The sequence below is a fragment of the Rhipicephalus microplus genome, chromosome 2 (genome assembly GCF_043290135.1).
Source record: "Rhipicephalus microplus isolate Deutch F79 chromosome 2, USDA_Rmic, whole genome shotgun sequence".
NCBI classification, from domain to species: Eukaryota; Metazoa; Arthropoda; class Arachnida; order Ixodida; family Ixodidae; genus Rhipicephalus; species Rhipicephalus microplus.
In genome coordinates, this window is record NC_134701.1 from 50,842,196 (window position 1) to 50,868,691 (window position 26,496).

Below are 26,496 nucleotides of genomic sequence, written 5' to 3' on the forward strand. Positions count from 1 at the left end.
TCCTCAAGAGAAACGCTTCGACATGCATTGCTATGTGCAACCGTAGGGCTTAAATAACACGTTTTGTAGCTGTGTATCACAGGTTTGATTTTAGTTGTTGTTAGGAGTACCAATTACATGACATATGGGAGCAGTTTGCCCTAGGATGGCAAATCATTCATAGAGTATAGGCCTCAACATTCTCCATCAATACTTCTCTTTTAACTCACCTGAAGTGAAAAGGATCACTGATTTCGTTCATGGGGAAGCAATCGCAGAGCAGATTCCAAGGGCTGACGTATCGGCCTAACGAAATGCACCACAAAAGTATGCACAATTTAAATGTAGGTCTCTTTAGTGCACCACAAATGTCAGCTGTGGTCCGAAGACCCAGTTAAAACCAAGAAAAACCAAGAGCTTACAACAGAAACAAAATATGTATTCTCAGTAAAGGCATCACACTTGCACACTTTGCAGGTTTTATTTACAACTGTCAAACAACTGAGAGGGTATTTGAAACCGCGGGAACAAACTTACTGTGCTACAAATGCAATTTCACGCGTTACATTATAAGAACTCTCAGAGGCCTTGAAAGGAGCACTGACATCAAATTTACTTATGTCAATATTTTTGCGTCAATGAGTAGCTATTGACCCCTAGTAGCGATTCACGACTTAAATCGCATTTCAGTGACGATTGAGTATCTGTAATATTGATTAATATATTCACTATCGAACGCGGTTCGAAATGGGTGGAAAGTCCTGCAAATTGTAGTGCTGGCAGCGCTACCTCATGGCCACGTCGAGGCCGCTGCACAGCTGATGCCGCTTTCACAAAAAATGGTGACTTCACACTGGCGCTTTGTCTGCTAGGAGCACACGTAGTCAGTCAGTTTAGCTGTGTCTCTGAAGGCATAGACGTGCCTTTGTCGCCAACATTGTCCTCGCTGTCAACATCGGCAAGTGATGACAGTGACTTGGGATTGGGTATCACCGCGATTCGCGACGATCCTTGCTTTACAAGCTCCGCGTTAAATGCAATGTATTTATCAGTCCTGGCCGTACTGTCGGAGCTCAGGAACACGAACTACACACCTCATGTCTCGAATGATTGGCGAGTGAATCGCTGCTTCAACTGCAGCATGGCACACGGTGAGAATCGAATTAGCTTCGTGTAGAGGCCTCGAACTGCCAGTGAAACCCAACTGGTTCGCCAACATAGGATTTATCTTGTAGCAGCTCGCTGCAAAGTGAAGGGAACAAATGTGGCTGTTCTTCACAGGCGTCCAGTCCCTCTGTCCAATGGCGCATATGAAGTCAATCCACTGGCTGCGTTGAGGTTAGTGGCTTGGCAAGGCATGAAACGTCACACACTTCCCGCTTTTTCTGCGCCTCGATGTGCAGGTTCTCACTAGGCAGTGGTTCCTCGACATGCTGGGTCGTATTGTCGCTCTGAATGATCGTACTCACACGCAGTGGAGCAGAACTCAAATCAGTCGATGCAACACGATGAATCGCACACACGCTTCAACACAGCAAGGAGAGCCACTAGTGAGAGCATGGCTGGGAGTCAGCTACAAACACACTCGGAGATCGTCGAGGTCATTGTTACTATCGTATCGTCACTCAGGATGATATTTGTGGAATGTATCACACCGAACACGTAGCACTAGTGTCGATGTCGCAGGGCAGCCTATTTTTCCTTTTTTCTTCTTAGCTTTTCTACGCTGTTTGATGTCGAAATAAAATAACTTCGACGCAAGGGACGCCATTCAAATTTGGCCAAGAAGACCTATGCACACGAAGTGATCGAATGATGGGCACATCTCAATCTTGAAATTTGATGTCAGTGCTTGTTTAAATATTTTCCACACGTGTGCTCCACAATTCTTCAAACATGTCTCGAATATTTCTCTTCAAGGAAACACTGAAACGAACTACAGCGCTGGTCGTTGTCCTGGCGACACTCTTTAACAAAATACTCTAGCGGCGTCACAACTCGATTCTTCAATATCGATTGACGGGCACAAGACGACTCACTCGAACCCTTCGCATGTCATATCTTCTTGGCTGAGTTCACCACTCGTCCTAGTCTTTGTCACCTTTAGTTTTTATCCATCCTGGTTTTGTGAACATAGAAAGTACGACGTATAGCACATACCCTTCATACCACAGTGACGGACAGTTGGGGAAAAGGTTTCGTCTCGCCGGTTCGTTTGTGGAGACGGCCGCCCCCAAAAGAGGCCCTGCTAAGATGTTTTGAATTCTCCAGATCTTTGCTGGTTGGCTGTTGCATTTGTAGAGTGTAAGGGCGCGCACTGGGCTCATTTTGTTGATGCTTGTTTTCTTGTTTCGTTGCTCGCGCCCATGAAGAGAACGTTTGGCAAGGTGATACGATGCTGTCTGGAGGCGGTGGTGTGCATCTGATTCAGCGCTCATTTGTGAGAAAAATGAGTGCTCTGTCACGAATAATACGCATCCTGATACGCTTCTCGACACTGTAGATAGCTAGGGAATCGGTCAAACTCACTGCTGTCAAGCTCACCGCTAAGACCCTACCGTGATGCTTGCTAATGTACTCTTCTATTTGAACGGAACGCCCCGCCTCAGTGGTCTAGTGGCTGAGGCACTCGGCTGCTGACCCGCAGGTCGCGAGACTGTATCCTTGATGTGGCGGCTGCATTTGTAATGTAGGCGAAAGTGCTGTAGGCCCGTGGGCCCAGATTTGGGTGCACGTTAGAGAACCTCAGGTGATCAAAATTTCCGGATCCCTCCATTACGGCATCTCTCATAATCATAAGTAGTTTTGGGACGTTAAATCACACATATATTTGGATGGAATTCTCGTGTTAGGTACGAAACACATGAATCCGAGTTCACCAGCTGAGACACGTTTAAGGAGAAGCTACATGACATCTTTGGGGACCCGACCGGTCGCCACGCAGTTGAACGACAGGAGCTCGCTACTTGTGTCCAGTCGCCAACTGAGTCGTATGTGTCCTACGTTGATCAAGTGCTCGCTCTTTGCCAGAAAGGGGACAAGGCAATGTTTGAAGCTGATAAACTTGGTCATATTTGAAGGGAATCGCGGACGATGCTTTCGATTTGCTGGTCTACACCAAAGTCTGACTATCAATTGCATTATTCAAGAATGCCGTCGAAATGGCAAAAAGCCGTCGTGTGCACTCTCAGTTTTGTCGATTGCCAAACGTGGCGGCTACATCCACCTGCTTCAATTACATTGCCACACCGTCCTTTGAGCAGAGTGTAACGCAAATTGTTCAACAGGAACTTGAAGCAGCAAGTCTAGCATCAGTTCAGCCCTGTCCGTTCAACCATGTCACTATACCGACAACCCCCCACGGTCTCCGTTATTCAGGCAGTCGTACGACAAGGATTCGCCAACCTCGGGTTCCCTGTCGTCTGCTCTGTCTCTCGCCCCTCCTCTAAAGCGATGCATCTCGAAGTGACCCATTCGTTCCTCTACCATCTCGCAACCCCACGGAATGGCAAACTCTCGATGACAAACTGATCTGCTTCCGGTGCCACCGCGTTGGACATGTCTTCGCTACTGCCGTGCCACCTGGACGCTGCCATATAGGAAGCAATTTTTCTCGCCTTCTCACCAATATGAAGATCTTCGCTAGTATTCACCCGGCCATACAGACCCTGCTTTTGACACATGTAACAGCCGTCCCTTTGACGCCTTCGTTTCCCGTCGCCCCAACCACGCCGCCATTCCTCGCTGCCCATCTTTGCATAGTACCCGACGGAACACTGTACTATGCAGCTCCTGGAAGAAGTGTTGCATCATCTGCGTCATACCCAAATTCTCCGTTGACACTTTCTACGAACACGGATCTTATCGATGTGCATGTGGACGGTATTTCTCAGATGGAGCTGGTCCATACTGGCATGCACGTGTTCATAATTAGTGCTGATCTTTGTCGCCACCTAAAAAGTAGTAGTCACGCCTTCTACCACAGAAGCTGTACGTGTCGTTGATGGCGAAACTGTTTTTGTCATCGGAATGCGTACAGTTCCCATAAGCATCACCGACTACTACGCTTCTGTCCTGTTCACGGGGCTCCATAACTGTCCTCATGACCTCATCTGAGGGATGACCTTCCTGTCGACCCATTCTGCTCTGATAGACTGTACGGCTGGTACTCTTTGCTTGGACCTTCCTCTTCAGCCGGATATTCACCTTGAACTTCAACGCGGTTTCTGAGCCACAGATTTCATACACTTACTGCCTAAAGCCCTAACATTCGCCGATTTTGCCACGACTTTATTCGTGTGAGATGGGGACTACATCGTCATGCTGATTCCTCATGTCCTTTTTGCACGGGGCATCACTGACTCTCACTGCATCATCAATATAGCCGCCAACCAGATACATCTCCCCATTATAAATTTTGGCTATACGAAGCAAATCCTGGCTCTGCCGTGGTGGTCTAGCGGCTAAGGTACTCGGCTGCTGACCCGCAGGTCACGGGTTCGAATCCCGGCTGCGGCGGCTGCATTCCCAATGGAGGCGGAAATGTTGTAGGCCCGTGTGCTCAGATTTGGGTGCACGTTAAAGAACCCCAGGTGGTCTAAATTTCCGGAGCCCTCCACTACAGCATCTCTCATAATCATATGGTGGTTTTGGGACGTTAAATCCCACATATCAATCAATCAACGAAACAAATCCTGTGTCGAGGCATCTTCATCACCACGTTGCAATCCTTAGCCAATGGCCACGTCACCACTTTTGCAGGCCCAAATGCTCCAATCTTCCTTGTCGCCCACCCGATACCACACGCCTTGACATGGCATTACGCCCTATGATCACTCCAGACCTCCCCCCAGTGCAAACAGCCACCCTTATCCGCCTTTTGGCTTCCTACCGCGACATCTTCAACCTTGACGATGGATCACTTGGCTAAACTTCTCTGAGGTCTGAACTGGCGCCAATGGTACTGGATTGGAGCCATTCTAGCCTAATGTCAACAGGGATGTGACCGCGTAATCGCCTACACTAGCCATCTTTTTACACCTGGGGGGCACAACTATTTAATCATGGAGGGAGAATGCCTTGCTCTTGTCTGGGTTGTCTACAAGTTCTGTTCATATTTATAAGGCACTCACTTCCTTGTCATCACGGACTACCACGGGCTCTGCGGGCTTTTATCATTAAGTGATCCCACAGATCGACTTGGTCGCTGGGCTCTGTTACTGCAAGAGTACACCTTTGCAGTGACATACAAGTCTGGACGCCTGCATCATGACGCCGATTGCCTCTTTTGCTATCTGGTTGGCGAGTCGCACACCATCCCTCAGGGCGATGCTTGTGTGTGCTCCGTTTCCCAACTCACTCATGTAGCCCACGAGCAACACCATGATGCATCCCCACTGGCAATTATCGAGCACCTCGAATCCTTACCACCGTACCGATCTCATCTTTTGTTCGTACTGCAGAATGGTTCACTATTACTGCCTTAACTTCCATCCAGATGGCCCATCTCTGCTGCTTGTTATACGCAAACATTTCTGCTCGGCTGTATTCTACGAACTTCACGATGCTCCAACTGCCGGTCACCTCGGCATGAGTTGCATGCACAACCGGATTCGCCGTCGTATCAATCTGCCAGGTCTTGCAAGCTCCGCCAGGAGATACATCGCAACGTGCGATGAATGTCAGCGCCGCAATACACCGTCTACGCTTCTGGCTGGGTGCCTTCAAACCACTCAACATTTCTTCTGAACCCTTCTATCGCATCGGCTTGGACCTACTCAGCCCTTTTCTCCTGTCTTCTGCTGGCAACAGGTGAATAACTGTGGCCACAGACACTACACCATCACACGCGCTTTGCCAACAAGCTGTGCCACATATGTTGCTGATTTCCTTCTGCGCGATGTGATCTTGCAACATAGTGTTCCATGCCAGCTGCTCACGGATTGAGGCCGCACATTTCTATCGAGCGTCATAGTGAACATCCTGCGCTCATGTCAAACGTGGCACAAGCTCACTACGTCATACCATCAGCAAACAGATGGCTTCACCGAGCATCTGAATTGAACCCTAACTGACACGCTTTCAAAGTATGTTTCCTCAGACCACTCTGACTCAGACCTTGCTTTACTGTGCATGACATTTGTGCAGAGTTATTTGATTCGCGCTAAGACACAGCTGGTTATTCTCCATTTTTTCTGTTGTTCGGTTGCGAACCCACACTGCCCCTCAATACAGTCATTCCGGCGCCAGCCACTCCGACCACTGAATATGCCCTGGACACCTTCAGCTGTGCCGCCTATGCATGCAAAGCCACTCCTACTTGCCTTCTGACTTCCTAACAAAACCAATGTTGGCAACAAAACCAGCAATGCACGTTGACCTGTCTGACAAACTGCCCTCTTAGTACACGAGGCCATGTTGAGTGCTTTGTGCAGTGACACTCGTCACTTATGAAATCGCTTCTGCTGCCTCGTCGTATTTATCAATCCTTCAGGCCAGCGACATTGTACATGTCGCACGCCTGAAGAAGTACCACTTGCGCAATGACGTTGAGGTCTAGATGCACCGAGACGGCGCCTTTGCCGACGGGGGTTATGCTACATGTAGCCTGCCGGAATGCATATTGCCGAAACGTGTGTGAGCTCGACGAAGAGGACGAAGGTCGCTTGCTGCTCGAGCTCGGATCCAAACTGACCAGCACTGGAACCGCTCTTGCAAATATATTTTGGGAATAATCTGCAGTGTAAGCAACTGGTTTATCACCTAACACTATTACACAGCCATCTGTGAACAAGTTGATACGGTATGAGACACAAGGAGGTAAAGCATTAATGTAGATTGATCTGTGTGCTACACCTGAGAAAACTAGACACAGGGGAGAGTTGTTACTTGTTGGCAGAGACGAACTAGGTTTGATTTGTTAAAAAAAACAAAAAAAAAACATTCAGACTGTGCAAATAGTTAGAGTCCAAATTCAGTAGCTGTAGCTTATAGTAGAAAAGCAGGTACTATATTCAAATAAAATGATATACACATTCACTTTCAGCATTTAAGTAGTGCACTAAAAATTTGTTACAGGCAGTTTCACTTTAGTTGCATCAGTTCTTGAACTTCTTTAACTGTATTGAAGGAACGACTATTGAAAAGTTGTATAATCCAGCAGATACGTATTATAGCTTTGCTGAAAGGTCAAGTGATTGTCAGTAGCCCTTTTTGTGAAACATTGTTCAGTGTGTGTGAAGTCATTAAATATTACTGAGGTTTGAATGTGGGAAAGCACTGCAGAAGTTTAATTGATGGTCTTGAAAAAATAATTTGTAGTACATTATGCTGTACATTTTATCTCTGTAAGCATAAGTGGCAGTTTTATATTTTTCATGTGTATATTGACTCTCAATTGCACGGACCATATTTTACATGCACACAAAAGTTTCTTTTATTCACTAGACCTAAATTGCAAAAGTAATCACATCTCTGCTAGTCATGTTCATGCAAAAGCGTTTGTTCTTATTTACTGGCTTTTATTTATTTTACCAGTGTCTAAGTGAATAAAAAACATCAAATGTCCCCACAGGGCAAATAGCCAGAGTAAGTGAAATCTCCACCGCAAGAATGGCGTCTTTGGCAGCTCGTCTGATATGTCTTGTCTTGTCTGCAGTCTGTGTGGAACGTGACTGCCACAGAAGAATGGCTGGCTGTCAGAGAAAATGCATTGTCTTCACACATTAGCCCCCATCACTGATAGCAGAGATAGCGTTGAAAGACTGCTGGCCCTGCTAAGATACAGCTGGGATTGGGTTTCTGCCATGCTGACAGACACACTGATAAATTCTTTTGACCAGGGTATGCAGTCATTGTGTGGCAGGTCATTAACGCATTACTGCTGTGTTATCTTGAGTGTATTGAAGTGATGCATCTTCTTTTGGGGCCGTATTGTACTTTGACATTATTTCTAAGGCTATAACATGTCAGTAGAAGAACTGAAAGAAGCGCTCTCACAACTTTTTACAGGGCTTTCACAAACAGGGCATGGAACTGCAAAGCCTGCTGGCCGTTTTGTGCTAGTTGGCTAATTTCTGCGACATCACTTCTAAGACCGTCTTTTTTTATGTCTTTATATTTGGTAAGCAATGTTTTGGTGCTGATTGTAGAGTTTGTAAGCACATTTTAGGCTTCCATAAAACATTGTGGGGTCATAGAGCATCATGTTGTCCTAATGTGTGGCTTTATTTTGTTTTCTTCTTTGCTTCAGGTGCCATGCCTCTGGCTGCTAAGGTGATTCAGTGACCGTCTTGCCTGAGTATTGCGGATGGCCACGGCAGCCATGAACCATGCCCAGCCAAGCTCGGAGCCGGCTTCCTCTGTGGCTCTGGCCTCAACAGTGTGTGTACAAAACGGTGCCGGTGAGCCCCCACTGGACGTGGTGGACATCTTTGTGGATGGTTCCACTGAGGCATCACTGCGAGAAGGCGCGCTTCGGGTTCTCCAGCATGTGCGTCCCTGCTGGGACCTCTCTCTGGTTCAGTTCAAGGTGAACACTCCTCGAGTCTCTTGTCTGTTCAAGCCGCTCCTGTACTTGCATGGTCACAGTTCATCAGTAGCAGAATTATTCATGCATGTGCGAACTCAACGACGAAACAGTCCATTCGTCCACTTAGCACAATGACTGCTATAAAGAAATGAAGGAATAAAGAAAAGGTGTTCTGAATGTAGTGCTTGGGTTCAAACCTGAGCTGTCACACTTTAAAGTGTCTTGAACTTTAAGGTTCCATGCTTCTTTGTATCCCTTACGGTTCGTGAAAAAAGTTAGAAACAAGAACACCACGTGCAAACTACAGGGCCCAGATGCTAAGAATAACTTTGCCTTGTGTATTAAACTTTCTATCGCAAAATGGTTTTTGTATTTCATCTTCCAGGCCTGCGCTGCATGCTTTCTTCGTGAGATGACTGAAATGTCAGTTTTGAACTTTGTCTTTGATGCAGTAGTCTCTTTTTTTTTTCCTGAATTGCATGTACGTGTAGTGATATTTCAGTGACTTTGTATAAGAACAATGTATGCTTTATTGTGCTTTTATTTGCGTACGCCAGTTACTGTATGCTATCACTGCTTGCTGAACTTAACGGGCTAGGAAGCCTAGTCAATCAGCTCGCAGGAGCTTTTTCTTCTCGTGCCCTCTACTTGCTAAAGTGGAAAATAAAATGATCGATTGATTCATTAAATTATGAACATATGTGACCTGCATCAATCCATTGTACTTGCGATAAAAAACGAGTGTTGCTAGTAGAAGGCTTCATTGAATTTCCTGGAGAAGAGTCCTCGCAAGAAATTATGTGAAACCGACAGGGGAAGCTTTACACATATAAAAGTTCAAGCTTTACAAAATTTTTTATGCCGAACACATGTTTTAGTGGCTGTGGGAGGTGCATGCCATGGGATGTTGTCCTATGGCGCGTTCATGAGTGCTAGAGAGAAGCTTATGTTGACAGCTTTTAGAGGGAAGATGGAAGACTCTGTGCCAATGCGTGTTCTAGAGGTGGCTGCTGCGTACAATAAAACATAATGCTTAGACAACTCCCGAGTGAGATTCTGTGTGAATTTTTTTCATAATGATTGCACCTTAACTTTTCAGGGTAAATGTGAGAGCTTTGAGGAGCCAAGGGGTGGAAATAATTCGCATCCATTATTAATACTTTCACAGCTCTGGCTGTGCATACTGTTCAGGTCTTGTGCATAGAATTTGTCAATCATTGTGGGTATAAAAAATAGTTAGGGAAAGTAGTTCAAGATGAGTGGTCAGGCATTCGGAATCGACCTGCAACTTGCATGTGGACAATCCTATGGAAAGCTTGCTGCTTTTCAAGGGATCGACCAGATGCTTAAGAGCAAAACTTGGATCGATCGGATGACCAGATACTTGAATGCTTGGCGTGGCCAAAACTATAAAGGCAAGATTGACTAGATAGAGTAATATGAGCAAACTTAGGAGCAACTACACTTTCCTTTTTGTGGTATACCAGAACAACAGGAGAAATATAAGCAGCAGTCTTGCAGCGCTGGTGCCCTTACCTATGTGGCCCCTTATCCGTTTTAAACATTGAAAAAGCCATGCAGGCTTGACTAGATACGGTAGCATAACAGCATGCATGAATGCACATAGGTGAAAGTTTCTCTTTTGAATATATCACCGACAGATAAAAATCTTACGCATGAGAAAGTAAGAAATAATCCTGGAAAAATACACCGATAATGGTGTGGTACTTTTTGAAGTGTTTGATAGATATGTGGGGTTTAGCATTCCAAAACCACCATATGATTATGAGAGACGCCGTAGTGGAGGGCTCTGGAAGTTTATACCACCTGGGGTTCTTCAGCGTGCACCCAAATCTGAGCACACGGGCCTACAACATTTCCGCCTCCTTCGGAAATGAAGCCGCCGCAGCCGAGATTTTATGAAGTGTTTAACATGAACCGAGTTGTGAAGACATGCTTGACTAGGCACTAATATTGCAAGATAGCGTGACCACACATAAGTAAAGCTTGTCCCTCCTGGAGTAAACTAGACAAAAATCTGGGACCCAGGAGGCAGTAAAAAATAATGTTGCTAGGCTTGCATCCTTAACTATGTGGCCCCATATCAACTTGATATCAACAAAGCTGCAAAGGCACGCTTGACTAGAAAGATAATATTACAAAATAGGACGAGCAATTACCAGAGCAGCTTTAGCCCAGTTAAGGTAATGTAGAAAGACAAAATGTGACCCATGAAAATATTTTTCAAAAGCAGGCTTGACTAGATGCTGTAATGTTACAAAATAGTGTAAAACAAAAGCACTTTTCCTTTTAAAATATCTCAAACAAAATGTTGCACGAGATGAATGATAGCAGTAACATTACAAAATAGCTTGAACAAACCGAACAACAACTTTTCTCTTGTAATATATTAAAGTCTCTTAACATCAGTTTTGTAATGTCAAACTTAATATGATACATAGTATTATATTTACAAGGCACAAACAAGCAGGTGCAAGTTGCCCTTCCGAAGCTATCATAATTCTACAACACATTAGAAAGAAGCGAAAAAAAAAAACAAGATTTGGGATCATATTTGAGCAGTTAGTTCAGGTTTCTGGTGAACATTTGTAGTTGTGTGTGGACGATTCATGTTGTTGCAATACGAACAAGGCAAACAGAGAACCAGTTCACACAAACTTTAATTTAGAGGGCACGTTGAATGCAGGCTTGAGCCGCCTTGCTGAAAAAAAAAAAAACACATTAATTCAAGTTGGCAGAATAAAGCAACAGGCTTCAGTCACCTTAAGCACCAAGGCATATCCAGAGAAAGTCTTGCTAATTTGTCTACAAATTTACAAAGCCTATTTGACTCAATTTGCAACTGCGTTAAGGCCTTAAGAAAACGAAAATAAAATTACTGCTTCCGGAGCACTCATGTTTTTGGCGTGATGTGAGGTGAAAGTGCCCGATTCAGTGTCAGACGAAGAAAAATCACTTGCATTACGTTTGCCTGTGATTGATGCGCGAGGCAAACTGAGCGCGTCGGGCGACTGATGGTGCCGAGCAGTTGGGTCACAAAGCAGAACTTTATTCCCTTGCTCTGATGACTTGTTCGCAGCGTGATCGTCGCTGCGACCATTATCACTTGCTTCTATGCAGCTAAGAAGTTCATTATGAACGTCTTCAGCTATTCTTTGACGTTTTTGCCAGATGCCTACTTCAGTCAATGGGCATTTCACCCACTGCAACTTTCGCCCGTGAACTTCACATAAAGTGAAAGCCAGACATGAAAAAAAAAAAAGTGAACCACAAAATATTCTGCAAGTATCTTCACAATCCTGACATCTAATATATCTTACATACATCTTACATCTTACAAGTGTATTTAAACATCCTGTAAGAAATTTACAGGGGATCAACTGCTATCATAGTGCTTCATAAAGAAAGCAACAGAATACCAATCAAGAAGGGTGTAAGGCAGGGGACACAATCTCCCCAATGTTATTTACCGCGTGCTTACAGGAGGTTTTCAGAAGCCTAGAATGAGAACAGTTAGGGATAAGAGTTAATGGAGAGTTCTTTAGTAACCTGCGCTTTGCCGATGACATTGCATTGCTGAGTAACTCAGGGGACGAATTGCAACTCATGATTACGGAGTTAGAGAAGGAGAACAGAAAGGTGGGTCTCAAAATTAATCTGCAGAAAACGAAAGTAATGTACAGAAACGTTGAAAAAAAGCAGCGCTTCGAGGTAGGTAATAGTGCACTTCAAGTTGTAGAAGACTATGTCTACTTAGGGCAGGTAATAACCGCGGAGCCGACCCACGAGATTGAAGTAACGAGAAGAATAGGAATGGGGTGGAGCACATTTGGCAAGCACTCTCAAATTATGACAGGTAGATTGTCACTATTCCTCAAGAGGAAGGTATATAACAGCTGTATCTTGCCGGTACTAAGCTACGGAGCAGAAACCTGGAGACTTACAAAGAGGGTTCAGCGTAAATTGAGGACGACGCAGCTAGCAATGGAAAGAAAAATGGTAGGTGTAACCTTAAGAGACAAGAAGAGAGCAGAGTGGATTAGGGGACAAACGGGGGTTAAGGATATCATAGATGAAATAAAGAAGAAGAAATGGACATGGGCCGGGCATGTAGCGCGTAGACAGGATAACCGCTGGTCATTAAGGGTAACAAACTGGATTCCTAGAGAAGGGAAGCAGGTTAGAGGGAGACAGAAGGTTAGGTTGGCAGATGAGATTAAGAAGTTTGCGGGTATAAATTGGCAGCAGCGAGCACAGGATCGGGTTAACTGGCGAAACATGGGAGAGGCCTTTGTCCTGCAGTGGACGTAGTCAGGCTGATGATGATGATGATGATGATGGTGACACACTTCCGAAAAAGACTCACCGTTCTTCTCTCAAGACAGTATTTGTGTAGTCTCCAGCTGAGCGCCACAAAGAGCTGGCACTGTGACAGCGCACACAACATTACGCAGGAAACTTTACGTGCGGCCATTAGCGATGTCAGTAGCCGTAGGGCTGCTGCTGATCCACAAAGGCTTTGCTTTGGGTTTTGGTTTCCCTTGTCCCTGCAGCACCATAGTACTGCGCCAGAACCAACGCGTCAGTGGGATAAGTTGTGAAAGTACATATATATATGTGATGTGCTGTGTACATGTACTATGGGTGTGCTTTCATTACAGGCAGCAGTGCAGCGATGGCATAATTATTTGAGGCAAGCAATGGAGCAATGTTTTAAATTTATTTGTGCATGTCACAGAAATAAGGCTTTGCAGGAAGTAACACTACGGTCTCTAGAATAACTGGCTAGTCTGCCGTCTCCGCGTCGTCCTCATGCAAGATCGTGTCCGTGCTGCTCGTGCATGCGCAGAGGGCACTGCAATCTATTGGAGCGCCTACTTGGTACATGCAGCGCAGGCCGTGGAGGAGGCATCGGTGGGGCATGGCACCCTGTCGTACATTTCGCACTTTCGCATGAACTACACGTTTTCGTTAATTATGTTCCTTGGGCACACTAGAACGTCTTTCACCGATAAAACACATCGGCCTAGGTGGAACAGTGGCTACGGTGCGCGGCTGCTCGGCTGAAGGTCGCGGTTTTCATCCCAGCTGTGGCGGTTGCATTTGAATGGAGGCGAAATGGTAGAGGCCCATGTACTGTGCGATGTCCATGCACATTAGAGAACACCGGAAGGTCCAAATTGCTTGAGCCTTCCACTAAGGCCTCTGTCATAATCAAATCGTGCTTTTGGGACGTAAAGCTCTGATATTATTGACCAATAAAACATCGCATTGCATCATTTTTTGCATCCCCCATTGGAGTTATCCAGGTTTGTTCTTTAATGACATTGTTGCATTCAGGAACCGCCAGTAGGATCCAGTACAAGGCTCCTCACCCCATCGTCCCGGCACACCATTTGTTCTTTCTTTCTGATTTGCCACACTTTTTGATGAACGTAAGAAATGCTTTTATTACCAAGGGGTTCAATACCCCGGAGGGTTTTGTGAACGTTGGATTCGAAAAGGAGGATGGAAAAATGACAGCCAAAGTGTGACAGTAAAGGTGATGCCAAGCACCACGAGCGCTCATATCCATCTTCATGCATTCGAGAAGTTAAGGGTTGTGGTGTACACGTATCCTGAAGGAGTACGGCCACCAGCGTGGGTCCGGTCTTAGCGAGCCGCAGGGCACGCGTTAACCGTCGCCGTGGCGGGAAACACGATACTGCTCAAGTCGCAACACTTTATTGTGGCAACACCAAACGCAGTACAGCCCGTTGCAAATAGGCGCGGCGGGAAAGCAAGTAGGCTTATCCACGCCACGGGCACAAAGTACTACACAGGGGTGCCACGAGCACGTCTCCGCGGTAAAGCTGATCCACGGAGACACCGGAGCAAAGGCCCGGTTGCTCGAGCGAGGGCAAAGGCGCTCGCGTTGGCTTCGAAGGGAGACGGGTCGGCGTAGCTAGGCCACGCACTAGGACACCGTACTGCCCTTCGGCCGTGAGTACGCAGCGGGGCAACAAAAGGCGAGCGTTCGCATCGGGCGCGAGGCGCCGTCAGCGAAGTCCGACGAGCCCCGAGCGACGGGACTCGACGGACGGAAAAGAATGCGTGGCTCACCGTTTGAAGTCCCGGACTGTACTCACCGCTCCCGACGCAGCGCGCGAAAACCTCTCGGGAGGCTCCCCGCGCGGCGCCACAGTCAACATCCGCTACCGGGTGAGGGAGTTAAACGTCACTCCGCCCTTCCCAGCGCGGCAGACAGCAAAGGAGGGCAGACATGTCGGGACATGAGAATGGCAGAAAGGCGGGAAAGCCCGCGCAAAGGCAGCGGGCCAGCCTCAATTCCCACATCCCCCTCTCCTAAACTTGTCCTTTACCGGTCTGCAAAAGGCAGCCGGACGTCACCCATGCAGTTAAAATGACACTGCTATGAGCGGTAGCTAACCTCAGTCCAGCCCTGTTACTGCTGCTAAAAAAAAGATCACAAATGAGAAACAAAACATAAATAACAAAGTAAACACATGACACTATACAAATAACTGCGGAAGGGAGCACAGAAACGTGGCACTAGTGTTCGTGGTGCTGAAGGGGGATAGCGTCCACTGCGCGGAGGGGCGGAAAGGCGTGACAGTGTCCGCTCTGTGCGATGCCCGAGTGCGAGGTCAGAGGTACCGAAAGGGGGGGCTCACTGATGGCTCGTTGCTGGTCTTGTTAAGCAGCGAGTCCGACGAACGCTGCCTCGGCTGTGCTTCGGAGGCCCCGCATTTCTGGCTCGATGATGAAGCTGGAACGTTGCGCGAAGCCGGGCCTCTCCAGTGCTCAGGGAGGCCGACCCAAATTGGCTGCGAATCGCGTTGGCCGGCAGCATATAGCTGCTTTCAGCTGGCCTCGCGCAGGAGCCATGGTGGTAAAGGCAGCGGGGCTTCTTCGACGACGGCCGAGAGCAGAGCACAGCCAGATGGTCTGACGTCAGTGGGTCAATGACCCCCCAGCACCTCCAGCGTCCGCATCGATGGGGGGAAGCCATGACGCACTCTTCGCGGGCTCGCACTGAAGCGTCACGCACTTACACACGCACACACACCGCCGACGGCTGCGCGAGCGTAGGCGCAAAGCGTCCTTCGTCTCTCTCTCTCCCGGCAAGCACCGACACTCAAGGTCACACACAGCTCCCTTCGCGGTAGACGAAACGAACACGGGAAAAAAAAGTAAACACAGAGCAAAATGACACTCAACATATGGCGAAAAACATAAAACACAAATAACACTTAATATTAGACAAAAAGAAACATAAAATACACATGAACACTTAAAAAAAAACTGGCAGCAGACAGGGCGGGGTTAACTTCTTTACGAGAAAAGGCCGTAAAGAAGCCAACCTATACTGAGGCTAGACCGTAAACCGAGTGCCTTCGGTTGCGGAGAAGTCCGCCGTCCGGCGCGAAATCACAAAGGTGACCGCTTCCTCAGATTATACCGGCGCGGGGTCCGAATGCGGTCCGTCGCTCCGGGTGTGCCCGTTGCTTGCGCGAAGTGCCGCAGGGCACTGGCACGAGCTCGTCAGACCGTGACAAAGGGCTTCAGGTCTGCGATGTGGGCACGGCTGAGTTTTCCCAAAGGGGATCTTTCAGCTAGTACGCGCCACGGACGCTCACTGACAATCGGTTCATAAGACCGGGCGGCTTTCCAACCCTTGGCTCAACCGTTTGTCAGACGTGGCAGGCACGGAATAGCGATAAAAGCCACGCTTCGTGCCGGGCCAGGTCACAACATTGCTCAGTTTGCAAAAACTTTCGAGCCACTCAGGTGACCGGCCATGGGTTCGTCGTGAGAGGATCGCAACAGTGCGGCTCTCAGACTTATGGGCATAACCACCTTAAACGGGTCTATGGACTCGTCGTCAGTGGCTATATATTTCAGCAGGAGCCCGTCATGGTCCAGCAAAATGAATCCGCCGGGGACTCAGCGACACACGCTGTTTCAGCCCCCTAATCGCGCCCGCCGCAGAACAAGCAGCGTAACGGCGCTCCGCGCCTCGTCAAGACGGTTTAACGGCGCCCGCCGCAAAGCAAGCAGCGTATACGGCGCTCCGTCCCTCCGAGACTCGAAACGAATCACTCTGCTGAGCCTTCAGTAGCTCTTCACTGCCGAAAGCAATTCCCATTCTCCCAAATGGGGGAGTCTGGTATCGCGCCCACTCAGGACCGCAGCAACCGCCGCGTGAGTCGGCGTTACGGGTTCGCTCTCGGCCTCGTGGCCTTCGGAAAGCTCCCCCGCTCGGCCGCTTCGCGGTGCGCCGCTTACCTGGATAGCAGCCAAGGTTTGTCCGCATGGGGACTCACCCTCCTCGCCGAATGGCGGCGAAGCTGCTGTTTCGCCCCCGACGCTTGCATGTGCTAAGGCACCGCGAGCGGCCGTCGCACCGAAATCCAGGTTCTCGGCAGACAACAGGGGGCACGAGATAGCGCGTCAGCTACCACGTAGGAGTGTATTCACCACAAAAAGGGGTGACGACACAGGCGAGCGCCGAAGGGCGCCCGTCGATAGAGGCGGTGGCCTCTTGGTGCAACGCGGCATGCCACGAAGCAGACATAACGTTCGGGTAGGGCAAGAGGCCCATTCCGAAGCGACGCGCCATCTCCAAAGGGAGCGGCTAGGCGCCTCGTGTCGTCACCGCAATAGGGGGTGCCGACACGGACGGGCGTCGGAGGCGCTTGTGCGTAACGTTCGGGTAGGGCAAGAGGCCCATTCCGAAGCGACGCGCCATCTCCAAAGGGAGAGGCTAGGCGCCTCGTGTCGTCACCGCAATAGGGGGTGCCGACACGGACGGGTGCAGAAGGGTTCCCGTCAATAGAGGCAATGGCCTCTGTATGCAACGCGGCATCCGCTAAAAGGGACAGTGGACAAAAGTCCCGCGAAGCAGCCATGTTGCGACGAGCCCGAATCGCGCAGGCGAACTGACTCGCTAAGAGCAGTCAAAAGCTAGAGCTTTTGATACCGCGTTGGGCGCCAGTGTGGTGTACACGTATCCCGAAGGAGTACGGCCACCAGCGTGGGTCCGGTCTTAGCGAGCCGCAGGGCACGCGTTAACCGTCGCCGTGGCGGGAAACACGATACTGCTCAAGTCGCAACACTTTATTGTGGCAACACCAAACGCAGTACAGCCCGTTGCAAATAGGCGCGGCGGGAAAGCAAGTAGGCTTATCCACGCCACGGGCACAAAGTACTACACAGGGGTGCCACGAGCACGTCTCCGCGGTAAAGCTGATCCACGGAGACACCGGAGCAAAGGCCCGGTTGCTCGAGCGAGGGCAAAGGCGCTCGCGTTGGCTTCGAAGGGAGACGGGTCGGCGTAGCTAGGCCACGCACTAGGACACCGTACTGCCCTTCGGCCGTGAGTACGCAGCGGGGCAACAAAAGGTGAGCGTTCGCATCGGGCGCGAGGCGCTGTCAGCGAAGTCCGACGAGCCCCGAGCGACGGGACTCGACGGACGGAAAAGAATGCGTGGCTCACCGTTTGAAGTCCCGGACTGTACTCACCGCTCCCGACGCGGCGCGCGAAAACCTCTCGGGAGGCTCCCCGCGCGGCGCCACAGTCAACATCCGCTACCGGGTGAGGGAGTTAAACGTCACTCCGCCCTTCCCAGCGCGGCAGACAGCAAAGGAGGGCAGACATGTCGGGACATGAGAATGGCAGAAAGGCGGGAAAGCCCGCGCAAAGGCAGCGGGCCAGCCTCAATTCCCACAGGGTGACACCAGCTTTTCAACTCTTCGGTAATGAGGTGATTAGGGGGTTATTATTGCATTCCGACAAGGTCGAGAAAGGTTGTGGCCCCGTGGAGCCAACTCAGAACTTTATTAAAAATATGAATAGAATTATTAGAATAATGACCTCCCGAATGCCAAAAAAGGCTCTCTACCCAAATTCACCAAACTGTGTGTTCCTAAAAGAATTGTTAGACTATTTGAAAGAATGGGAGACATATGCCAAGAGTACAATTTGCGGTTTCCTTTCATCGAGCACAGCAGAAGGGCTCTGTTCGTAATTGAGAGCACAGTGCAACTGCTTGAATTCCTCAGGTCTGCCAGTTTCAGATATTTGATGACTTCATGTTTAAGCCTAGACAAGCTGAGAAATAGAATTGCTTGGCAAGCCTCCGGCACAAATGATCATCCCACTGCAGCTCAGTGTTTGGTGACAATAAATGCCCTTGAATTTTATAACCTTGAGAGACAACCAAAGTCGGGGAACTGTTCGCCGCAGGTAATCAGCTCTCTTTTGTCTGGGAATGGCCACCCACACCTTCCACAATTGACGTCGTTGACAGTCTCATCAATGGAGGAGATTTTAGTAGCGTGGAGACTGCACTAGCGTCACCTACAGACCACAGTGCATATGTGAAAAAGAAAAAAAGCCACGATATGTATACCTATTATACTTCTGGTTGTGTAGCGCATAAGACACTAAAAAAAAAAAACACAGTTTGAGACTTGCCCAATATATGTCTCGCATCGGACAGAAGTATAGCAACAGGGACTGATCAGGCTTCACTGTTCACAGCGCTCTTTGATAACGGAGGCCTCATATATTTCTCCAGACCCCTCAAAGCAGCTATCGCAAAACTCGAAAATAGTTTCACTACTTATTTCAGCAACGGTAAGCTACATGAAAAGAGTATTCTGGATTTATTTATTTATTTTATTTTCACAATACTGCAGGCCCTTCTCTGGCTCATGCAGGAGTAGGTTGAAGAAAAAAATACATACCGGGCAATACGATCTGTACAGAGCAATAAGTATGAGTACATTTCAGCACTTTCTTGAAAAAAAAATTGCTTCACCTGGGATATGAATAACATTCAAATTTCATCACAAAAAGCCTCATGAAGTCCTACATTTTACTAAGATTCCGCTTCTTCACAAAATCACCGAACAGCGAAAGAGATGTACAGCGGCAAAGAATGAAGCTGCTAAAGTTGATAAGATGCAAATAAATGATGCTCACAAAAACCATGTAAAGGAATAAATAAAGATTTCGATGCTCCTAATTATGTCTCGTATGTTATAAGCAGCATGAATGCACTGAGGGATCATGGTCACCACTGGGAAACTTGAGTGACACCTCGTGCTATTCAGCAACTAGCGCTAAGGTATTCCTTACTTAAGTGTGCACAATTTTTACCTTCTGTAATAAAATAAAATACCACAGACACTCGACGTGACGAGGTAAGCAAACACGAAAGCGCTGTTGTAAACCTCTCCGCCAGCGTGCCTGTAAGCGGGAGCCGCGAGAGGGTAGTCTGCTCAAGGAACTCCGATTGACCGCAGTGCCACCACCACATGCATCACCGAGCGGCCGTGGTGGAGAGCGGAGACGGCGAACTAGCTAGTATATTCTAGGGACCATAGTAACACAATTGCGGTGGATATTAAGCAGCCGTGTGGCCAAATATGGGCAGTCTGTCAACATTTGACAACATTGTCACAATGTAAAAATGAAATGTTACCACAACATCTCTGGTGCAACATTGTTGAAATGTTGGTGAAATTTGAGCAACTTCTGACAATATTGATGCACTGTGTCTAAATGTTGCACAACATTCAACAACATTGGCAACATTATGGCAACATTATGGCAAGATTAAGGCCACAATTTCTTGCTACTGTGGTTTCTTCTCTTCTTGCACCTCTATCGTCATGTAACAGCTCACTATACTCCCAGTGTTTGCTTGGTAGTTTTCCTGCTTCATCCTCAACTCTTGTGGCTATATTTGTTATTTGTGTGTCATTTAAATTTGAGCTGTCATACTCTGACCCTATTTTCTTATTTTCAGTTTTATATCTAATTTGTAATATTATGTGTTTATGATCACTACCCAAGCTGTTAATGCCTTCCTCGTCAATTCTCATCTCTCTAAGTTTGCCATAGATTTCCTCTGTCATAAGGCAATAATCAATGCTCGATTGCCTGTGTCTGACTTCCTACGTAATCTGCCCCTCACACTTAGGCCCCGCATTAACTGTCTCAAGACTATGTTGCTCGCAGAGATCTAGCAATAACCTACCATTTCTGTGTGAATATCAGTCAAGGTCCTGTATGTGAGCATTCTTGTCTGCTAGAAGGGTTATTTTGGCCCCCTGACCAAATGCTTTGATATCGACGCGTATGCAATTCGCTATCTCCAGATTCTTTTCCTAGCAGTAATTCCCCAACCACAAGTAAGCTACACCTAGCCACGTTTTCTTTCCTTCTACTGTGCCCAAAACCCAAAGGTGGTCTGAACATGTTTGCTTCACTCTGTCCCATTTGGTAGTGCTATGGATTAGCATTCCAACACCTCCACTTTTCCTTTCTGGTATGATCCTGTTGCATCCTTCTCAAAATCTGGTGTGGCTCTTCCAACTCTTTAAGGTGTGTTTCTGTAACCGCATAAACACTTATTTTTTACTTGCTTAACTGCTCCTCAATATCAAACCATTTTGCCTTTTTTCTTCTACCCTGCATGTTAATGTAACTAATTGCAACACGTGCCTTCTCCCATATTTCACCTTTTCTGTGGTTTCTCGCTATACCACCTGTCAAAACGTCCCCCTGGTTGTTTTCCTTGTTATTAGCTATACTGGACCCCGAAGGGCACCCAAGAAAGCTACTGCACGTCCTGCAAGTCGCCAACCCACCTCATGACCTAGCCTTCTATCGAAGTGAATTCTGTCTTGTTGAAAACCACCCTAGCTATGCACTGTTGTGTCGGCGAACGGCGTCCAACGGCGAGGGCCCGACGACTGAACGCGAGACGCATCATGCGCCGGCGCGCGCCCCCGACACGCGCAGTAGAAGTGAGTTGATCGGAGCCCGCGGGAACCCAACAAAGACTGAGCCGGCCAGCGGCCGTTTATTGAACGACACACAACGGACACGCGGACACATGCGATTGGCTGCATGCAATCACGTGTGTGCCGTTACAGACGACATCTGTTGAACAGAGTACACACCAGGACGCACTCAGTGCGCGCGCCACTCACAGGTGGCACCACGACACCACATCATCCTCCCCCCCCCCCCCCGTCGACAAAATGAGCATTATCACAGGGTAACACTAGAGAAAGTCCCAGGATCTCCACTAAGGAATGTTCACGCCACATGAGCGGCGGGGAGAACAGTAGTTCGCGCACAGGCACAAGTGGCCTAATACAATAGATACGTCACACATCTTGTGGAACGAAATACACTGCAAAAAAAAAAAACACAGAACTGAAAGTCTCCTGCAATGTCGTGGCTGGGCCCACTAGCTCTCTTTTGACCTTAAGTGACAAAATCTTTGAGTCAGTCAGGTCGTTTTGTCTGACGGCGCGGACGCATAGAAGTCTCAGTAGAACTTGCTGAAGTGCGACCAGGTTCGGTCGTCTTTGAAAACCTTGTAGTCCCTTCACTTTCCCCCTCCCCAGGGTTGAGATTTAGTGGATTACTTGAAAAAGGTACCCACACGGGTCATGCTGACTTCCCAACGTTCCTTGGGGAACAACTGATTCAGACCCTTCACTATAAGAGATCTCTGACGAATCAGAGTCTGACTGAAAACTGGGGGTGGAGCCCTGCAACGTAGGTGCACCAGGGGACTGACTGCCACAAAGATCTACTGGAATAAGAGTAAATAAGTTCTTTGGGTGTAGTAGAAAGGGCGGCATTCTGGAAAGAATCTCTAGGAATTACTGTTTACTTGGATGCATTCCACACTTTTCCGTCACTGAGGAGTAAAGTGGACGGCGCAACCTGAGCCTTCACTGTAAGAGGCCTACTATACTTGAAAAAGCCTTTCCTATGGAGTCTTACCTTAACCAAATCGCCGACCTTTATGCGGGTTTGCTGCGCACCTTTCCTTTTGTCAAAATACCCTTTGCTTTTATTCTGTTTCGCTGCAACCTGATTCCGAACATGAGGCAACCCATTTTGCGACTCCGATACTTTAGGACGAATCCTAAAGTTGCTAATGTCTACTTTGGAACGAGGTTGTCAACCGTGCAGCAAAAAGCTGGAGACAGGCCAGTCACTGCATGTGGTGTGGCCTTATACAAACTCAAAAATTGTGTGATGCTCCTCGAGGCATTTTTACCTTCAAGTCTGGCTACCTGAAAATGTACCTTAAGAACCCTGTTAAGGCGTTCTATTTGACCGTTGGCCTGGGGGTAATAATTGGACAAAAATATATGACGGATGCCCTGTTCCTTTAGATATTCCTGAAATTGTACAGAGACGAATTGTGGACCATTGTTAGTTACTAAGAACTCTGGTAGCCCTTCCCGGCTAAACGACGATTCCAACAGCTTAATGACATCCTCTGTGGAGATAGAATTCGTGCCAAGAACTGCAGGCCATTTTGAATAGTAGTCGACTAAGGTAACAAGATACCTGGGGAAAAGATACATTTAACGGGCCGACAATGTCCATACCCAACTTTTGCCACGGCCCTTCAGGCCATTCAACGGGCTGCAACGGGGCTACACGCGGCTTGGCCGACTTGTCTGTCAGCTGACAGATGTGACAATGCTTGACATGTTCTTCTACAGAACGATCCATTTGGGGCCACCGATACCTTTCACGCAGAAGTTGCTTAGTACGTACTATCCCTTCATGATTTTCATGTGCTAATTGGAAGAAAGTAGGTACCAGAACACTAGGAATGACTACATGGTCACCACGCATGAGTAATCCGTCTACACAACAGAGTTCATTCCTAACATGAAAGTAAGCCATTAACTCATTGTTTATATGCTTCTTAAAAGGCCAGCCCTTGGATACACATTCACAGACTTTTTGCAACATCACATCTGCATTCGTTGCAAGTTGGACGGTTTCTTTGTCAACTACAGATGTCACTAAAGACACTATTTCTTCATCCTTGCTAAGTTCTGGACAGGTCTGAATTGGCAGCCTAGAAAGGGCATCAGCGACCACATTTTCTGAGTCCTTGCAATATTTTATGTCAAAGTTGTAATACAGAAGTCTAGCTGACCACCGCGAAATCCTTAAAGGCCGTCGGCCTGCATCACCTGCGGCTAACAAAGCAACTACAGCCTGATAGTCGGTTCTAAGGGTGAAACGTCTACCCCAGAGGTAAATATGCCACCTTTCACAGGCGAATAGACAGGCAAGCGCTTTGCGTTCACCCACAGAGTACTTTCTTTCAGTATCTGACAAGGTTCTCGACGCAAAGGCTACTGTTTCAAGCTTAGGGCCATACAGCTGCTGCAACACAGCCCCGATGCCCGCGTCAGATGCATCGGTTGTAACCACCACAGGTAGCTCACGATTAAACACCTTAATGACAGGCGAACAAGTCAGGCGCGTTTTCAACTGGTTAAAACTGCGTTGGGCATCCTCCGACCAGCAAAACTTTTGGCCCTGCCTGAGCATGAGACGAAGCGGTTCAACTAGGTCTGCATAGTGATCAATGAATTTGGCATAGTATCCTGCCAGACCTAAAAATGACTGTAAAGACTTAAAGTCTGTAGGGGCTGGGGCATGTACTATAGCTTTTACTGTACTTTCTAACGGCGGTATGCCATCAGCTGAAATCCGGTGTCCCAAGAAGCTAAGTTCTTTCACGGAAAAAAGACATTTATCATTCAATTTCATGCCACTGTTGGCTATGCAAGTCAAGACTTCAATTAGGCTCGCGTCATGCTCAGACTGAGTCTTACCCCACACAAGGACATCATCCAGATAGCAGATTACATTCTTGCAATCTTTTAAAATCTGGGACATCATTTTTTGAAAAACTGCAGGCGCGGACGCCAGACTGAAACAGACACGCTTAAACCTGAACAAGCCATCATGTGTGATGAACGTCGTTAAGTCCCTACTGCTCTCCTCTAACAACAGCTGGTGGTAAGCTGACGCTAAGTCCAGCTTAGAAAAACAAGTGGCTCCATAAAACATCTGCAACAACTCTTCAACATGCGGCAAAGGATACCCATAGATGATAATTTCCTTATTCGGTTCCCTGAGATCTACACACAGCCAGATGCTTCCATTTTACTTGCGGACGACGACGAGCGGCGAGACCCACTCAGAAGCGTCGACGCGTTTGAGGACATCCGATTCCTCGAGTCGTCGCAACTCGGTCGCCACCTGATCGCGAAGAGCCAGAGGGTTGCATCTCAGCTTGGATGCAACCGGAGTCACACCTGGCCGCCGTTGAATGCCATGAATGAAACCCTTGACAAGACCCAACTCGTCGCTGAAGAGCTGCTCGAAGCCCGAAGGCACGTTGGAGGGACACTGCACTTCACATGATGCGAGTCGACACGCCGTCCTTGATTGACGGCGCGTCAAGGACGCGCCGTCAATCTGGATTCCCAGTCGCTGAATGGTGTCAAGGCCCAAAAGCGATGTGCCCTTATCGGTGATGTAGAAGACCACGGAGCAAGACCGCTGCAACACTTTGACTGGAGCTTAAAAGGAGCCAAGGATCCCGATGCGCTGCTTGGAGAAGTTTCGCAAGTCGACTACAGCTTTGGACAGGCTGTGCTGTTTGCTGAAATGACGCTGAAAGTCTTCTGCAGTCATCAAGGATACAGACGCTCCTGTATCCACCAGTAGTCGCAGGGTAACACCATCGACCACAGCGTGGACGACTAAGTCTTTTCTGGATGAGGTGCTAACTGTGAGCACGGACAACTAAGGACGATCCGAAGATAACACTGATGAGCTTGAAGTTGAGTTCAACTAAGTGGAGGCCTGCTGCTCCGGTACGACGTCGACAGCTCCCCTCGAAGAGACGCGCTGTACAGGGCCAGTCTTGCGGCACATCGACGCGAAATGTCCCCAAGCGTTGCACGTATTGCAACGTCGACTTCGGGCTGGACCTTTTCGAAAACTTGAGTGGTGTCGTCTGCTTCCACAGCGGTTGCACAATTGAGGTTGGAAGTCGCCTTGAGACTTCTCATTTGGGACTGGAGCACGGTACCCAGACGACGACTGCGGCTGAAAGTTGCCATCTTGGTCTCCCGGACCTGGTGACGTGACGTCACGGCCTCCCCGACTGGCGCGGCCATTCTTTCTCTTCGCGCCGCCATATTGGGCGCCTTGCCCAACGGCTTCGACATGTTCTGGTTGACTGGGAGCAAATGCTTGGTTCGCCAAGGACAATGCTTCGAGCGTCCGACCGGCTTCTTCCGCTTTCTCCAAGGACAACTCTTCGCCGTATGCCAGCAGCTTCTCTCTCACCCGCAAGTTGGACGAGCCGTGAATAATCTGATCGCGGACGCGTTCCGCGTACGTGAGCCCAAGCTTGCATCGTACGGCTTTCTCCTTCAGGAGTGTCACGTACTCGAGGAAACTCTCGCCGGGGAGTTGACGACGACTAGTGAACTCGGTACCTCCGGTATTGTGCATATCACTACTTGTACCTCAGGGGAAATGGCGTGCATGTCATCGACCCCTTTCGTCAATATCGTCGCTAGTCCTGCTGATTCTTTATTCAAGACATCATTTAGAATGCCCACAATTATCACGGAAGTTTCATCCATTAACTTTAGTTGTGAGTTTTGCACTCGCTTGCCTTATCACTGCTTCCAGCTTATGTCCTGGGAACATCCCTATTGAAACCCCTTTGTCGCCTCTTACCCTCTCTTTGATTGCTTCTGTGCATGGATTTTAATTCGAGCTCCTGGCGATTATCACGTGCTATGACATTTCTGTGAGAGTGTCCCACACCTGGAGGTCACTTGTGCTAGTAACGTCGACTGCTTTGTAATGCCAACTGTTAAAATCACTTCTAAGCGGTTTTCAGTGGAGATATCTTGAAATATGACAGAAGAAGGGCTGTAGAAACTGAAAATGTGATTTTCAAAAATCAATTTGTTGGCCATTTCTAGTGATATGAAAGCCGCGTCCCTCCTCAAAGGGCCAGTCAACAGGCTCAGACTTCTTTTTTACACACCCCAAACAAGCTCGGTAATTCACGGAGTACACAGCAGGG

The 26,496-nt window shown here is 48.1% G+C and overlaps 1 protein-coding gene across 3 annotated transcripts in view; it reads left to right on the forward strand.

Moving 5' to 3' along the window:
* Nucleotides 1-26,496, forward strand: part of eas (ethanolamine kinase 1) — a 155,316-nt gene that overhangs the window by 15,637 nt on the left and 113,183 nt on the right. For 2 of the 3 annotated variants that reach the window (XM_075886454.1, XM_037420169.2), the window contains exon 2: nucleotides 8,231-8,509. In XM_075886454.1, coding sequence (XP_075742569.1) covers nucleotides 8,288-8,509 — 222 coding nt within the window. In that variant the 5' untranslated portion in view covers nucleotides 8,231-8,287. Of the gene's footprint in view, nucleotides 1-7,989; nucleotides 8,102-8,230; nucleotides 8,510-26,496 lie in introns of all 3 variants that reach the window. The other variant, XM_075886453.1, reaches the window with a different exon arrangement.